This window comes from Python bivittatus, unplaced genomic scaffold (assembly GCF_059951505.1).
Source record: "Python bivittatus isolate LINGU-HERP-01145 unplaced genomic scaffold, Pbiv_v1 ctg000810_np1212, whole genome shotgun sequence".
In the NCBI taxonomy this organism is placed as follows: Eukaryota; Metazoa; Chordata; class Lepidosauria; order Squamata; family Pythonidae; genus Python; species Python bivittatus.
This window is the reverse complement of record NW_028277111.1, coordinates 4,258,191-4,275,116: the sequence shown is the minus strand read 5'-3', so window position 1 is coordinate 4,275,116 and position 16,926 is coordinate 4,258,191. Positions and strand designations below refer to the sequence as shown.

Genomic DNA, 16,926 nt, shown 5'->3' with positions numbered 1-16,926 from the left:
GGAGGTTGACGATTTATTGCTCAGTGCTCCCTTCTAAGAGGGCTTGTGAAATCGATTCTGTTCATCTCTTTTGTTACCTGGCAGGCCATGGACATAAAGCCTCACTTAGTAAATTACAACTTTGCTTACCTGAAATGCAGCATGTGGGCCGTCCACTTTCCTTTCAGACTCGGTCTCTCTCAGAAGAAAAGATGGATGTTTAGATAGAGCAATGTTTCCTTAAAAGTGAGTTCAAAGGGGAATACTTGGATCACTAATTTGTGACTGTACATCTATGTATGTCAATTTATTGACAGGGACATAAACTGTAGGTAGAAATCGTGCAGATAATAGATCGGTAATTGGCTTTGTATACAACTAAATGATTGTAACTACAAATTCCCAATTAATTAATTCACTCACTCATTCATTCATTCATATTCACCTCAGTAGAGTTCATGCTGTCTCTTGGCTGTTGCACAGTCTTCTCTTCCCTTGTTCTATATGAGTCCCTTGCTTACCACTTTCTAAAAATTTCTCAAAGGATTTTGTAAGGTAATTATGATGATTGTTTACACAGGGCCTTTCTTTTGATCTCTTGCTTGTCCACGTTCTTGGACAAGAATGTTTTGTGGGCTTCACAAAGCCTCTCTGCCCTTTTGGATCTTGCTGTCCTGCTTATTCCAATGTAGGAAATGGTGTTGGATATTCAACACATGTAACACCATTGCTATGCGAGCTGCATTGGTTGCCACTGTGTTTCCGGTGCTGGCTGTCACCTTTAAAGCCCTTCATGGCTTGGGACTGGATTACCTAAGGGACCATCTTCTCCCAGTTGTTTCTACCCATCTAATTTGGTCTGGCAGGTTGGACATGTTACAGGTCCTGTCAGCCAAGGTCCGTTGGCTGGCAGGGACTAAAAGACGTGCATTCTCTGCCATAGCCCCTGTCCTCTGGAACATTCTCCCTTCAGAGATTGGAATGACCTTGACCCTGTGGGCCTTTTGTAAGTCCGTGAAGACCTGGTTATGTGCTCGGGCCTGGGGCCCTGAGTGTGTTAAGGGACCCATTTCTTGGCTATATTAACAAATATGGCAATAGTTTTACTCAGAAACCATATAGATTTATTTGTATTGCTTTAATTGTTTTAAACGTTACATGTTTTTATGATTGTATGCCACCCAGAGTCACTTGAGATGGGTGGCTATAGAAATCAAATAAATAAACAAACAGATCTTAGAGGCAGCAAGACAATATTCTTTCTGAAACTCTTCCCACATTCTTGGGGTTTTTATAATTTCTCTCTTCTGCGCATCACTTGATGTGCCACAGTTGAAATTTCCCCCCAGAAACCTGGCAATTCTTTGGCTTCTTCTCTATGTGGATTTATTTATTTATTATTAAATTTGTATGCCACCGATCTCCCCCAATGGGAGATTTTGCGGGATCCATCTCCCCGGTGGATCCATCTGCAGGAAGAGCACTATGATCAATAAAGTTCTCTCCATGCTCTACTGTGAATATGGTCTCTCTCCTGTGTGAGAGTTTCACAAGATTATTGCTTTTATGGAACTTTTGTCTACAGTCCACACAACTTCTTTTCTGTGTGGATCCTGTGGGAAGCCACACAGAAGCAGCTCTTTCCATGTTCCGTGCTTTTGTACGGTTTCTCCCATGGAGATCCTTTGATGGGAAACAAAGTGACTGTTCATTCTAAAGTTCTTTCTGTGTGCACATTTAGGGTTTCCCTCCTGTGTGAATTCTTTTATGGTTCATAAAAGTAGTGCTCTCACAGAATTTCTCTCCACGCTCCATGTGCTTATAAGGTTATAAGATCCTTGTGTGGATCCTTCGATGGGAAATAAGGCTACAGTTCACACGAAAGTTCCTTCCACACTCAAAGCATTGGTACGGTTTCTCCCCTGTGTGGATTCTTTTATGTTTTGCCAGGGTACTGCTGTCATTAAACTTCTTTCCACACTCCACACATTTATATGGTTTCTCCCCTGTATGGATCCTTTGATGAGAAGTAAGGTGATTATTCATGCTGAAGCTCTTTCCGCACTCCAGGCATTTATATGGTTTCTCCCCTGTGTGGATCCTTTGATGGGAAGTAAGGCTACTGTTCACACGAAAGCTCTTTCCACATTCTGTGCACTGAAATGGTTTCTCTCCCGTATGGATTCTTTTATGTTTCACAAGGGTACTGCTGTCACTGAATTTCTTACCACATTCCAGGCATTTATATGGTTTCTCCCCTGTGTGGATCCTTTGATGGGAAATAAGATTGCCTTTCCTGCTGAAACTATTTCCACACTCCATACACTGATATGGTTTCTCTCCTGTGTGGATCCTCTTATGTTTCACAAGGGTACTGCTGCTACTGAACTCCTTTCCACATTCAAAACATTTATATGGCTTCTCCCTTGTGTGGATCCTTTGATGGGAAGTAAGATGACTGCTCATGCTAAAGCTCTTTCCACACTCCACACAGTGATATGGTTTTTCTCCAGTATGAACCCTTCGATGGGAAGTAAGATGACTGCTCCTACTGAAGCTTTTTCCACACTCAAAACATTTATATGGTTTCCCTCTTGTGTGGGTCCTTTTATGAGAAGTCAGGGTACTGTTCTGATTAAAGCTCTTTCCACACACTAGGCACCAATATGGTTTTCCTCCTGTGTGAAACCCCCCATAAGAACTAAGGTTGCTGCTCAAACTGAAATTCTTCCCAGATTCTATGTATGGCTTTTGTTGCATATGGAGTCTTTGATGTAAAGGAAGAGGGAAGGAGCGACTGATACTCTCCTCATTCTGTCTGTATTCCTGCTGTTTCTGTTTAGTCCGGGTTCTGCCGTATTTATTTGAATCAGGTTTATTTTTGCCTGTTTTGCCACACTCTGAATATTTTCCCTTTCTTTTTCCTTTGTGATCTTGCTGGGTCATGAAGCCATGGATTTCTACACAGAGAAAAGGAGAGAACTTCTCCCCTCTATCCTTTGCATGAGTTCTTTCTTGCCTTTTTGGTTCCTCCTGCATTTCAAACATCCCTTCTTCTACTTTATGTTTGGCTATTTCTACTGGCAGCACTCTTGGTTCTTTGTATTTCTTGTTCTTCTCCCCATCACCTGCTTGAGGAAATGTTAAAAATTAGAAATCTTATGTAGAAACTGAGACTGTCATTAGGTACCATCAGCTAGCCAATCACAATTAACTGCATCCACTATTTCACTATTTCAAAAACATTCCAATACCCTGTTTATATACTTTATGAACCTAAGCAAACGATTTGTTTATAGTTTTTGAAAAATGTCCCACTTAATTTTTATGAGAGATGGGTAGTTTGACTGGCCATCAGCTCTACTGACTGCAGTACCTGGGGTCCACTGCTCTATAGACTCTGTAACTTAATTTTATCCTTCTGGGGTAGGAATAATTATGTTAGAGATTTAGTATTATAAATGTGAATTTCCTGACATGTATGACCTGTAAATGCAAGCAATTGCTCTCAGGAGCTGTGTTTCGTTTCATTATCAAGTTACACAAAAATAGAACACACAGATTCTGGGATGAAATGAGCCGCACCTGAGGAAGTGAAAACAGTCCTCATAAAAGTGAATGAACTGGAGATACACATTCTGGTTGTTTGGATTTGAAGATAATATAATGATCCAAGCACAGAAAGTCTTTTCAACTTATCCCTTCAATGGCAAATAACATTCATCCAACTATCATGGGAGTGACTGAGGAAGCATTAAGGAATGAAAAGTGAGAGGCAAAGCTAAATTATCCTGCTGTAGTTACTGCTCTTAGTTGATGTCGTGTGCTCCACTGTCCTCTGCTAACATGTACTAACCCAAGCACAGAGCATTGTCAGAAAAGACCCATTCTTAGTAGCTCAATTAGGGAACAGAAAAAGAAAGGCCTGCAAAGAGTGGCAATTCCCCATCCCCTTGCCACGGAGAAACTGCAAACACAATTTAGCACACAACAGCAATGGTGCTGGAAAGTTTACATTTTGTAACCCGTGGAAACCCAATTCAGTGAGCGGTTAGCAGCCCTCACCCCGCAATGCCAATCTGAATGAAAGGATAATGAAAAGGAAAGCTGGATTTGGGGGAAAGCAGGCAGGAACAGAGAGACGGGAGAAGAAAAGTCCTTCTGAGGCTCCTTGCTTCATAAGTGTCTCTTTTAAGAAGAAGTAAGGCGTCAAGGATCATTGGAAGGATCGATAATGAAGCTCAAGCTCAGATACTTTGGTCACCTAATGCGAAGAGAGGACTCTTTGGAAAAGACCCTGATGCTGGGAAAGATTGAAGGCAAAAGGAGAAGAGGACGGCAGAGGATGAGATGGTTAGATAGCATCACTGAAGCAATGAGCATGAAACTGAGCAAACTCAGGGAGGCAGTGAAGGACCGGAAGGCCTGGCGCAGTATGGTTCATGGGGTCACGGAGAGTCGGATACGACTTAACGACTAAACAACAACAACAACAACAAGGCGTCAAGCTTTGGGGGCATCTAGCTGAGGGTTTATTATATCCTACAAGAGGCAAAGAGGCAGCACTTGCTAGTCAGATTCGGGGAAGCCCAGCTATTTGTTTCCTGGCCCTTGCTCTATGCTCATTTATTCATCACATCCCATTTTCTAGTTCTCCCTCTCTCTTTTCCTCCCTCTCTCCCCCAAATAGGAAAACAGTGACTGCTTGTCACTGATGCCTTTTGCAAATATGGGTCTCTCGTCTTCAGTGGTTTTGGGGGAAGGGTTGCTGAATGGGAGGATGCTTTCAACTGGCTGGAAATGGCCCCTTTCAATCGGAGGGTCTTCCCTCCTGTCTGCCTTTGGGACCCCAGGCTCCCATCCCGATTCCCCTCTTTCTATGACTGTCAGTTAGAAGATATGGTTAAGGGAAAGATCCCTAATAACTTCAGATTAGAGAGGAACTGGAAGACTCGCTCAGGTGCATCCTCACATTCTAGATGGGAAAGGATCCCATCCCCACACCTAAGCAGGTATTTCCCAATCGCTCCTCCCCTCTTTGGACAAACAGAACATCTGCTCCTTCAAGCCAGGAGATGCTCCCTGGTTACTTCCAACTACAAAAGACCTTCCTCTAATTAATTAATGACTTCCAGGGGAGGTATGGCAAACTGAAGACGGCTCTGTGAAAGCAGAGACAACAATCACAGCAAAGACCCAGGAACCAATAAGTAGACTGGTTCCTTGGAACCTCTCAGGATAAGGAGAGGTCCAGAGATCACCCACATGTGCTCCACATAGCTGCTCCTCACAAGGAGACCACAGAACAGCAGTTTTCCATGGCTCTGAGCACTGGGAGACAACAGGATCAGCCATCTTGCTCACAACGGTGGACCCTTTTAAAGGACACTAAGTTTGCAAACCTCACTTCCTAATCACTTTTGGAAATTGCCTATTAACCATCTTAAAGCTATTAGAGACGTTCGGAACAACAAGTCTGAAAAGTCTTTATCAGGCGAGTTTATCTGCAACTCTGAACAAAAGAAAAATTAATTATAAGCTTAAGAATTTAAAGAATTTGAAATAAATAGCAAAAAGTTAAATAAGATTTTGATCTACGAAAGTTATAAATGGATTAAGGGTCCAGATAAATTTAGAATATTGACCTTATAGTAAAAATAGTATAGTAAAATCTTATAGTAATTTTGGAATAAACAGCTCCTCATGGGAAACAGACTTATTTTGACTATCTTGGCTTTTGCAAGTCATAACAAAAGATGAGTGATGATTTTAGAAACTGGGCACTAGAGGGGTCTAAAGATTTTAAGTGGAAGAAAAAAAATACATACGTTTGTGATGTCAGGTAACACTGGGATTACAAAATGACACAAATTGTTATAACATCAGAAATATTAAAAGATATCTTTGAAGAATGGAGCCAGAAATTAGTAACTATAATATAAACACTGTCAGTAATGAAGTCTGCTTCTATGGATAGACTATGTCTAAAAGATGTAAATGAAGGAATGACAGATGTGGAACAAATTTTATCTGACAAGACAAGGAAAGTACAGAATGTGGAACTACAAATGACAGGCCAAGAGAATGATTGGAAAGGATGCTTTATTGGACATACAAAAGAAACTGGCTGAAGATTTTAAAATTAAAAGGGAAATACAAATGATAAACCAAGAGAATGACTTGGGAAATGTTTTCTTATTGGATCTACAAAAGAGGCTTAGTAAGCCTTGAAGAAATCTCTGCGATGGGATAAAGAAGAATTGAAGAGAAATCAAATCCTACGGCAATATTTGATTGAATTAAAGATTAAAACTGTTAGAAGTAAAAGGAAGGACTATAAAATTGGTTTATTTGATCAAGGTTAAAATAAGACATTTTTACAAATGTTCTGGCAACCCTTTATGGACTTTTTGCTGACACCAGAATTGAAAAGTTGATGTTTTATGAATTTGCTTATGGATAAGGGATGGGATATGGGATGAAGAGATATCTGTTTGTAACCTTACAGGAGGTGAAGAGTTACTAAATTTGTTTACACTGGTTGTAATGGAAGGTTGGAAGTCACTTCTTTATATATTTCTCTTTTTCTAATATTCTTTTTTTCTTTTTTTTCTTTTCCCCACAATTTTTATTCTTTCTTTCCATTTTCTTCTTTCTCTAGTTTGTATTAGTTTTTTATTTTTTATTTTTTTTAAGAATTTTAATTACAATAGTAAAATTATATTAAAGAAAAGACCTTCTCCGAATTAATTAATAAAGAGGATCCTTACCCAGAGCAGTCACATTCCTAGAAATCTCCAGCATGACTTCCCTGTACAAGGCTCTTTGGCCACAATCCAGCAGTGCCCACTCCTCCTCCGTAAAATACATGGCCACCTCCTCAAAGGAAACGGAGCCCTAAAAGAGAAAGAAAATGTTCAAGACAGGCCCCAGAAAGGTTTTGTAACTTCTATCTCTTCTTTAACAAAAGCAAAAGCAGAACTTTGCAACGGAGCAAATGGACATCTTCTTGCAGGATACATCTGCTCATTTTGGGTCTGGATGTCCAAATAATTATTTCAGCTGGAAGGTCTATCCAACATTGATGCTTAGTTGCAGCTTAATTGTATCCAAGTAAAAGAGATCGATTTGGAGAGTTCCTATTAGTCCAGAATGAATCAGCAAAGCTGCTTAAAGGAGCAGGATCTTGACAAAATATTTCAAAGAGAAAAGGCAAGAAACAATAATATATCAACATTCATAAAGATGACAAAAATGGAAACAGATAAGGAAAAATAAGGAAAGTTTTCTAAAAGATCTCCAAACTCTTTAAGGAGACTCTGATCTCAAACTGGTATGCTAAAGGATACCAATAGACAGATATTTCTGTATAGAAATTCTGAATAGTAGAAATGTCAATATCCAAGATTATTTCCTACTTACAAGAACCTCTAGTACTGGAAGACAAAGTTAAATCAGCACTCTGGTCATTACCAAGTTGGAAGAAATTGATGAGTATCTACAGAAATACGGCAAGCAACAGAAGAAGAATCAGTCAAGGTTCTATCCAAACTGTTCTAGTAAATATGGAGAAAGGCACAGTGGCCAAAAAATTGGAGGTCAGCCTACATATCAATTCCAAAGAAAGGAGACTTAACAGTGCAAGCTCTTGTACAATATCCTTAATTTCACATTCTAGGATCCAACACAGATTAGAGCCCAACATGGAAAGAGAGATGCCAGGTGTTCAAGCTGGGTTTAGAAAAGGCCGAGAAACAAGAGACATTACTGTTGATGCAAGCTGGATAATTGAGAAAGACAAACAATACCAAAAAGAAGTCAGTATGTGCTTCATTGATAAGAGAAAGGCCTTAGAATGTATTGACCATATCAAGCTGTGGAATGTGCTTAGAAAAATGGGAATCCCAGAACATCTCATTGTCCTCATGTGAAACCGATATGCAAGCCAGGAAGCCACACTCCAGACAGGACATGGAGAAACAGACTGGCTCCAGGTTGGCAAAAAAGTGAGACAAGCCTGTATTCTTTTCCTCTTGTTTATTCAACTTATATAATGAATATATATTGAGGGAAGCCAGATTGGAAGATGAGGGTAGTTTTGAAATTGGAGAAAGAAATGTCAATAGCCTGCTCATCAGATGTTCACATGCCATGATGTGTCTATACCCACTAAGGTCAGAATCATACAGGCAACGGTTTTCCCTCTGACACTATGGAAGCGAAAGGTGGACTTTGAAGAAGCAGGATAGACAGTGTATTGACATCAGTGTTGGAGAAAACTCCTTGATAGTCAAGAAAACCAACAAATGCATTACAGAACAAATAAAGCCAGAGTTCTCACTGGAGGCACGAATTATATTTTGGACACATTATGTGAAGACCTAGCTCTCTGGAGAAGTATGTATTGCTGGGAAAGGTGGAAGGGAAGAGAAGAAGAAGGCATCCTATAGCCGCCACAGGTGGGCTGTTGGAAGACCTAAAAGACCAGGCTGGGGACAGATTTTCCTGGAAAAAAAAAAAGTCAACCCTAACTTGATGGTACATAATCAAAAACAAGATGCACATATTAGGAATTGTTTCCTGGCATCATTCAAAATACTTATGTCCTAGAAGTCCTAAGTGACTTGACTGACATCTTTCTATTTCACAAGTTTCATATCATTACTATTTATGAAAACATTTAAAAAGAAAAAAACTGAGTAAATAACTACAAAAGGGTATAAAGGCAATATTTTTATTATACCAATTATTTAGTCTTTGACTTTAGATTTTTACGTATGAAATCCATATTTTGCATTAGTAATTTTGAATCTGATGTGTTTCTATATTTCTGTAGTAGGTTCTATGCTGTCCTTAGTGTTTAAATTCTCTGATTGTATTTAATTTGCTTTGAGCACTTCAATACAATGCAAAAGAACTTGGTATTTTTCCATCCATATGAGGTACTTAAAACTTTATTTTAGTTACAGTAACCTACCACAGCATAAGAAAGTACTCAGTTCTTCCCTTAAATAAATTTTATTTCCTGAAATTTCCAGTCTCTCAGGGGAGTCTACAGGTTATTTCTTTTTATCTCCACAACAATCTTGAAAGGCAGGCCAAGCTGAATGATTGGCAGATAGCTGAATCTTACTCTGAACACTCCTTGCTAAGGAGCAGGTTGTGTAGTGAGCCACGTAACAAAACTCGTCTCCCTCCCCTCAAATAAGCCCCTTACCTGAGCTTGAGGCACACCTGCTGTTTCTGCTTCATCACAAATAAATGCTTCACACATTTCCATCAACGCTCTTCTGTTCCCTGAGAGTGAGACAAAGGAGGGCAAAACAAGAGTATTTTAAGAAATTCTAAATATGATCCTGGGGATGCTATACACAAATGCCATTCTAGCACACAGCTCCAGGATAAAGAAACTTGTGAATAGAAGCAATTCAAGCCCCACTGCTTTCAGAAGAAACCTTCACTTACATGATGAGGTGACCTGAACTGGATCTTCTTGGGAGATCCTCCTCAAGGGTGGATCCTGAAAGGGATTGGACAGATCTCCCCTTCCCTCAGGACATGCTGGGACCACCTCCATCAAGAGCTGCTTCACCTGAAAGACCAGCCAGTGTGAGAAAACCCTGGCCTTAGGGGTCTGGTTTATGATCCATTTTCTGATGAACTTGCCTACACTTGTTTGCTTTCCATGACTCTACCCTCTCCTTCTAGTCCTCCCCAATCTCCCGATGACCCTCTTGCACGTTAGAGTAATACAACTCTGGGATTCTGCTTCATGTTGGCTATTATTTCCAGTTAAGTGAATTGCCATTTTGTTAGATGCCTCTGTCCCCCTTTTCTGTTTATCAGTTCTCTTCCTTTTCTTCTCGTCAGACTTGTTACATTTTCTTCTTTGTGGTTTTTCAAAGCTCCTCTTGAAGTGTTGTGATCTAGATTTATGGACTTGTTTTGTTTTTTGCCCATTATGATGGGCAGCCCATTGGCCTACTGATTAAGGTCCACAAGCCTTGTGGTCAATGTCCACATGCTTATGGTGAAGGGACATATCCTAAGCACATTATGGTTGTAGCTGAAGGGTAACTCACACACTTCATTTCTTCTAGTCTCTAATTACTTGTCAAGTTTGAACTTTTAAGTCTGTATGGATTTCATCTAATAATGCAGGCTAAGCTATATTTAAACCAACTAAAAGTAATTTTTTGCCTTATATTAAAGTTTGCTTTATTTTGTAACTAATTCTTTCTACTACTGGCAAATTTAGAATAATGTAACTTTGCTTCTTTTTTTCTTTCTTTCCTACAAAATGCTGGCAATTGGAAAAGCAGAATCCTCTTTGACCAAAAGGTTCTGATCATCACAAAAAAGAATCACTTTTATTTATTCAGCAATTTGGACATGACTATAACCAGTGAAGTAACTCTAGGTTGTTTGCGAGGTTAATCAAAACGATTGATATTTTTAAACAGATCACAGGTCATTCATGTTTGGCAGAAAGGAGGGGATTCCAGAGTCAGTGACGCCTATCAGAACAGGGTTCACCTCCCTGATGGAGACCCTAATCAGAGGAGTCATCCCAGCACATGTTGTCTCTATATATTTTGTCTGTGACTATAAAGAGAATGTAGGTGTCAGCATGTATAGAACATAAAACATTTATTTGCTATATAGTGAATAAGAATAGTTTAAACAAAGTGACCCATATTGTTTATCTGTTTGTATCTTGTTCAAAATATCAACATTCAGCAAACATTTAGAGCACTTGTACTTATTTCCTAACCTGAGGGACAGTTAGTAGGAAAACTCTTCATTTTATTCCTACATCAGAAGCAAAGGAGGAAGGGGTTAGGTCAAGAACACAGTGAGTGGGGAGGGGAGAAGGAGAGTTCTTGTCTCTCCCTCCAACTCTAGAGCCTCTCAGATCCATTTTGAGGTGGAAATAGGCTTGGATTTTCCCTTCCTCCTGTAGAACTATTTCCAAGAGGAAATGAAATCTCCTCCTAGTATCTTAAGTTCCAGAAAAGCCTGTCAAGGGATTTAAGAAATCATGGGCCAGGCTAGAAATATGATCACCCCATGTAGCTACCAGAGAGCCAGTTCAGTGTAGTGGTTAAAACACCAGGCTAGATACCGGGAGACCATGAGTTCTAGTCCTGCCTTAGGCACAAAGTTAGCTGGGTGACCTTGGGCCAGTCTCAGCCCTAGGAAGCAGGCAAAGGCAAACCACTTCCGAAAAACCTTGTCAAGAAAACTGCAGAGACTTGTCCGGGCACTCATCAGGAGTCAATGCTGACTCAAACGAACCAAAAAAAAGGTAGCTTATTTATTTATTTATATTTCAAATTTGTCACCGCCCATCTCACCTCAGAGCAACTCCGGGCAGTTAGCTACCAGATGAAATTCTCTCACCTGCTTCTTTTCCAGCTCCTTGTCCTCTGCTTGGCTCAGGAGGAAGCCTTCGGCCAAGTCTACTGCCTGGGAGCAGGTCTCTGCTCTGCATTCCCTCACCCAGCTCTCCATCTCTGGGGACAGGATGACCAGAAACTGCCCCAGGACCACCAGATCCAACATCTGAGCTTTTGTATTCCTTTCTGGCTTCAGCCATTGGTGACAAAGCTGGTAAAGTCGGCTGCAAACCTCCCTGGGTCCCTTGGACTCCTGGTAGCAGAAATTCCTGAAGCACCAGTGCTGAACATCTGAGCTGATGGTGTCCTCATGGAGGACCTTCCAGCTGTCTCTTTCCCAGAAGACTGCACTGTTCTTCAGTTGAATGGCAGGAGAGCCTTTTGTTGCTCCAACGCCTGATCTTTGAACCTCCATTTTATCTTTCTTCTCCGGTGCAGTTTTCAAACCAAAGAATGTATTTACAATGTTGCTTCCATTCATGGAGTCTGAATTACATGTACAGGCTCTGGACAAATCTCACAAGGCTACTGTTCCATCTTTGGTGAAGAATTATTTTCAGCTATGGACAAGAAGACACTCCTCAAGCATGTTTCAGCTTCTGGTCTGAGCTGAAAAAGGAAGAAAAAAACAATAACAGAGAACTATAATGTAAGGCAGAATCACAGTGCTCTTATTCATAGACCTTCTTCTTGAAGGGTCAGAAAAAGGGGGTTAATCTCCACGCAGGTTCATATGTAGAACTGAGGCCATACCAACGCCATTTTGAAGAGGAGATATGAGCCCGATCACCCCCCCATTGGGACAGCTGGTAAGGATGGGGGGGGTAACATGCTGAAACGCTTGCAAGAGGGCCCACAACCTGGAAAACAGAATGTGTGAAATTTAGCTATAGGCTTAAAGCAGCTTGCACCTATATAAAAAGGGGAAGAATGTAGATAGTTGCGACAGGATACAGCCAGTTTAACTGCCGACTGTAGCTATTTAAGAAACTACAGGAACACAGTAGCTTTCAAGATGACACGTAAGTAGAAGTCCCAAATACGGATAATTGTAAATAGGGGCAAGGGGGCTTTGGAGTAGAGTAGTGGGAGATGTAAACTAAGGCGGGACATCCGTGAATTGTATTTGGCGTATCTGATAGGTTGTAAACTCCATAGTACCTGACCAATGAGGAACTGGGGAGGGAATTGGGGAAGTATAAAAATTGTAAGCAAACTGTGCTCAGGGCTCCTGCCGTCTTACAGGCTGGAGTCCTTTTGTTCTGGTACCTTAATAAAAGCAACCCTTTATTCTGCACCTCGTGTTTGGATGTCTTTTGGGTTTGGCACCAAGCTCAGACCTGTTTTGTGGTGCAACAGTCTCATTGGATTGTTCAATAAGAATCCCTCCAGAGTGAAAGCCAGCAACCGGCAGCGTCCCCCTCCTCTCTCTCCTTCTGTTTGTCTTATTCAGAGGGAAGCCACTGACCTGCAGACTCTTTTCTCCGGAAGGTTTGGGCAAAGGCTCATCTTCCCCAGCTCAGAGAGCCAAAGTCCTCTTAGCTGCAAATGCACGGTCTGTGCCCAGCCTGCACTCCTTGCCTGGGGTCTGAGCTACACCCAGGCCTTGTTCCCAGCTGACAAGGACGCTTCAAACATCCCCGGGACCGGCCCCTTTGAGGAAAGAAGGCAGGGAGGCACCCAACCACCGGCCAGGGAGCCGCAGGTGACACAGCTGAGCGGGTCGGGGGCGCCTCCACTCACCCATCCAGGGCTTCCCCCTGAGGGCAAAAGGGTCCCCCAATTACCACCCCATTCCCAAATTTTCTAATAAATCCATTTGAGAGGATTTGGGGTTTCGCTTGTCTCGTGAAAAAAGCAACTGCCCCGCCCCGCCGGAACCTCCCGCGTCTCCCCGCCCTCCCCCCGGAAGCTCGGAATGAGGAGGAAAGTGAGAGGGCGCTTTTTCCTAGAGCGGCAAGTCCATCTTCATTTCCGCCCTTCCTCTTTTTTTGAAAAAGACAACTCCTCCAACCGTCCCCCCCCCCCGGCACTGCTCTTTGGGTCTCTGTATAACATCTCCCAGCCTGCAATGTATTTAAAAAATGAAATAATTATAATAAGAACTTAATTAACTGCATCCACAGCTGCAACACCTTGTGGGTCCTTCTCTGGAAGAGGGTTGTCCTCACCTGGCAGAAAGACAGACTCTCCTGGTCCCGCTCTTGTCTCTACCCAAACCCTTTTGGAACATCTCTTGTCCGATATTGCATTGTAGGTGCTGAAAAACCATGGTGCAGGCTTTCATCCCTCAGCTGATCTGCGTGCAAATTTATTTATTCATCAAATTTATATGGCTGCCCATCTCACAAGAAGTGACTCTGGGTGGCTTACAGCAAAAAAATATAGAAACAATAAACATGTCAAAAGCAGTCAAATTAAAAAAAAATTAAAAGCATAAAACAGACAGATTAGATCAGCAAGGGAGCCACCTCAAGATTTCGCCAGTCCCCTAAGACCCCCAGGCCAGATGACACAGCCAGGTCTTGAAGGACTTCCGGAAAATAAGTAGGGATGGAGAAGACCTCATGGAGGGGCGGAGGGAGAATGTTCCATTAGTTGGGTGCCACAGGAGAGAAGGCCCGCCTCCTTGGGCCCTTCAAGTGTAGTTCCCTGACTGACAAGACTAAGATCTGTAGCATGTCTCTCTTGCCAGATCTGATGGGATGGACAGAAGTAATGCTGCCCTTCCTCTCCTTTTTTGCAAGAAACTCACTGAAGCAGCCCTCCAGCAGGCAGGCTGAGGAGATCAGGAACAAGAGTCCCATCTGGAAGAAGCCTGAATCTCCTGCTCAGCTTTGGATCTGGCCCATCCACTTACTATTAAAGGATGGCATAGAAGGCATATACATAGAATCTAAAAGAGACCTACAAAAAGCAGCATAGGAAAATTAACATCTTCTGTAAACTGATCGTCTGATCAGCAGTCAAGAATAAATGTGTTTTTATTCCAGACAAAAAGGCAGATTGCAAAGTACAATTATCAGGCCAAGTGGCAATTCTTGGGTTGCAAATGCTTGGCTTTCAGGAGCACAAGTTCATTTACAAGCACTGCATCTGTTCAATTGTTTTTGGAGTGTTTGGAAATAGATGCTACAAAGTATCTTTTATAGGCATGCACAGTTACACTGGGCTCCCAGCCAAAAGAATGCAAAGGAGCCCCAAATAAGCCAAGATTATGGGTTATATACCCCAAGAAGTGTTACACTGGAATGATAAAAAGAGCCAGTTTGGTGTAGTGGTGAAAGTGCTGGCTTAGAAACCAGGACACTGTGAGTTCTAGGCCTCCTTAGGCATGAAAGGAACTGGGTTACTTTGGGTCAGTCAAAGGAACTGGGAAAGGAACTGGGTTTGGGTCTCTCTCAGCCCAACCCACCTCACAAGGTGGTTGTTGTGGGGAAAATAGGAGGCAGGAGTATTAAGTATGTTCACTGCCTTGAATTTTATTTATATATATATATATATATATATATATATATATATATATATATATAAATAAGGTGGGATAAAATATAATAATAACTCTTGTTGAAAAGAAGAAAGTATGGATAATTGATGTGGCAATACCAGGGGATAGTAGAATAAATGACAAAGAATTGGAAAAGATTACAAAGTGTCAAGATCTGAAAATCAAAGTTGAAAAATTATGGCATAAACCGGCTGTGGTGGTCCCAGTGGTTATTGTCACACTGGGTGCCATACCAAAAAACCTTGAACAGCACTTAGAAAATCTGCACATTGACAAAATTTCCATCTGTCAGTTACAAAAGATTGGATCTTTTACAACATCCTAGATACTTGGGAAGAACTGGATGCAAATGAAGGCCAATGGCAGCTAAAGAACTAGCAACTGTGATTTCATGTTGTGTAAATAATAATAATAATTATAATAGCAGATAGAAGTAGAATGACCATGGCAAAAGAAAGCAAAGATAGTACCAATAGTTATAGGTCCCTTGGGTGCAATCCCAAAACATCTGGAGCACCACTTGAACACCATCGGCATTGACAAAATCACCATTGCAAAAGGCAGCTTTACTTGGAACAGCTTATATCCTGTGACGATACCTTTAACAGCATAAAATAACAACATCTGCCTATCCCAGGTCCTTGGGAAGGACTCAATAGGTGGATAAAAAGCCAGATCCAGTGAAAACATCAGGCTCACTGTGCGACTAACCATAATAATAATAGTAGCAATGCAAATCATATTATGAACTTTATAGCCGGATTGTGATATCTGATAATACGATGCAGTGACCTTATTATAGTCTGAGCCAGTGCTCTCAATTCTATATTCCTACAAGGGCTCCAAGCCCAACCCCTTCAACTGATACTAGCACCTTCTAACATAAACAGTGTACTTTATTGTACCCACACAGAGTCTCCTTTCACATCTGGGAAAGGGCAACAAGCTGGTTTGTTATCTGTCTCCTTCCCCTCCAAGGTCATCAAGCAGTTTCAGTACATCTGCTCTAATATACGTTTCAAAACCACAAAGAAAGGGTAAAATATAATTTTTCCCCACAGCACCAAAGGGAATCAGCAGTCAAAGGTCTTCCCAATCTGTTCAAATCAGCAGCTATCACTGAATTCACAGGAATAAGCCACAAAGAGAGAACAGGTTTAGAGCTAGCTATTCAAACAAGGGAAAGCAAATTATTGCATAGGATTTGCACTGTGTGACTTCTTTTCCCTTTCTTCCTTATCCAAACAGAGGCCACAGAAAGAATAGGTTTAGAGCCAGGTATGCAAACAAAATAAAACAAATAAATGTTCAGTTATTGCACAACTTTTATGCTGCTTGAGTTCTTGTCCCTTTCCCAGGCTATGCAAATAGGATTTTGAACAAGTAACAGCTAAAGAAGGTGGTTTTGGTTTTTTTTAAATCCAGAACATAGGTTGCAAACAGAAATAGAAACTGTCTGCAGTTCAAACCCCAAATGTTTCAAGCCATGGCCATCTCTGCTCCAGATGCGGGGCGTTGGGTTTTAAAACAGAACCAGGTGAGGAAGAAGGATAAAGGACAAAGGGGTGACTCACAGCAACCTCCCATATTTGAGGAGAAAAGGGCCTTCTCTCCTGCCCTCCTTGGGGGTTCCGTTGGGTAAAAGAAGAGAGGAGGCCTTCTCCATCGTGGTGGGACTTGGGGAATACTTGACCACCAGGTTCCTCAGCTCTTAGCATCGCCAGCTTTTAAGAAAGCTCGAAAGCTCCATTTCTTTTCTCCACTTTTCCACTGCACGAATCTGATCCCACCGGTTTTCAGATCGACCTCAGTATACTGGGGATAAAAGGAGAGACTACAGCTCTCAAGAGAAAAGTCAGGATATTAACACGTGATGAATAAAGTACAACACAGCAAAAGTTCTTTTTCGCTTTCACTTTCGAAATAACGGGAGGGCTGATCACAAGCCCGTGCGACGTACCATTTCGCAATCGGAATACTTTTTTTCTATTGGCCGAGTCTCCTCGCCTAGCCAATCGCGGGGCTCGCTCTGGCTTCCGC

At 41.5% G+C, this 16,926-nt stretch overlaps 1 protein-coding gene across 1 annotated transcript; it reads right to left on the bottom strand.

Annotated features, from left to right (window-relative positions):
• Positions 1-1,090: 1,090 nt before the first annotated feature.
• On the bottom strand, positions 1,091-11,859 carry LOC103066571 (uncharacterized). Its single transcript, XM_015891015.3, has 5 exons — positions 11,383-11,859; positions 9,445-9,571; positions 9,197-9,276; positions 6,750-6,876; positions 1,091-3,110 (listed from the first exon to the last, which is right to left on the bottom strand). The coding sequence occupies exons 1-5, from the start codon at positions 11,857-11,859 to the stop codon at positions 1,807-1,809; spliced, it is 2,115 nt and encodes a 704-aa protein (XP_015746501.2). The 3' UTR covers positions 1,091-1,806.
• Between the last annotated feature and the right edge of the window lie 5,067 nt (positions 11,860-16,926).

What these genes read in the sequence shown, in the direction of transcription:
- LOC103066571 (XM_015891015.3), bottom strand. Translation starts at nt 11,859, where the DNA reads ATGAATGGAAGCAACATTGTAAATACATTCTTTGGTTTGAAAACTGCA. An exon ending in AGGAGCTGGAAAAGAAGCAG is followed by an intron (nt 9,572 to 11,382) that starts GTGAGAGAATTT and finishes CTGGTCTTTCAG; the next exon opens with GTGAAGCAGCTCTTGATGGA. An exon ending in CAGGTGTGCCTCAAGCTCAG is followed by an intron (nt 6,877 to 9,196) that starts GTAAGGGGCTTA and finishes TTTCTCTTTTAG; the next exon opens with GGCTCCGTTTCCTTTGAGGA.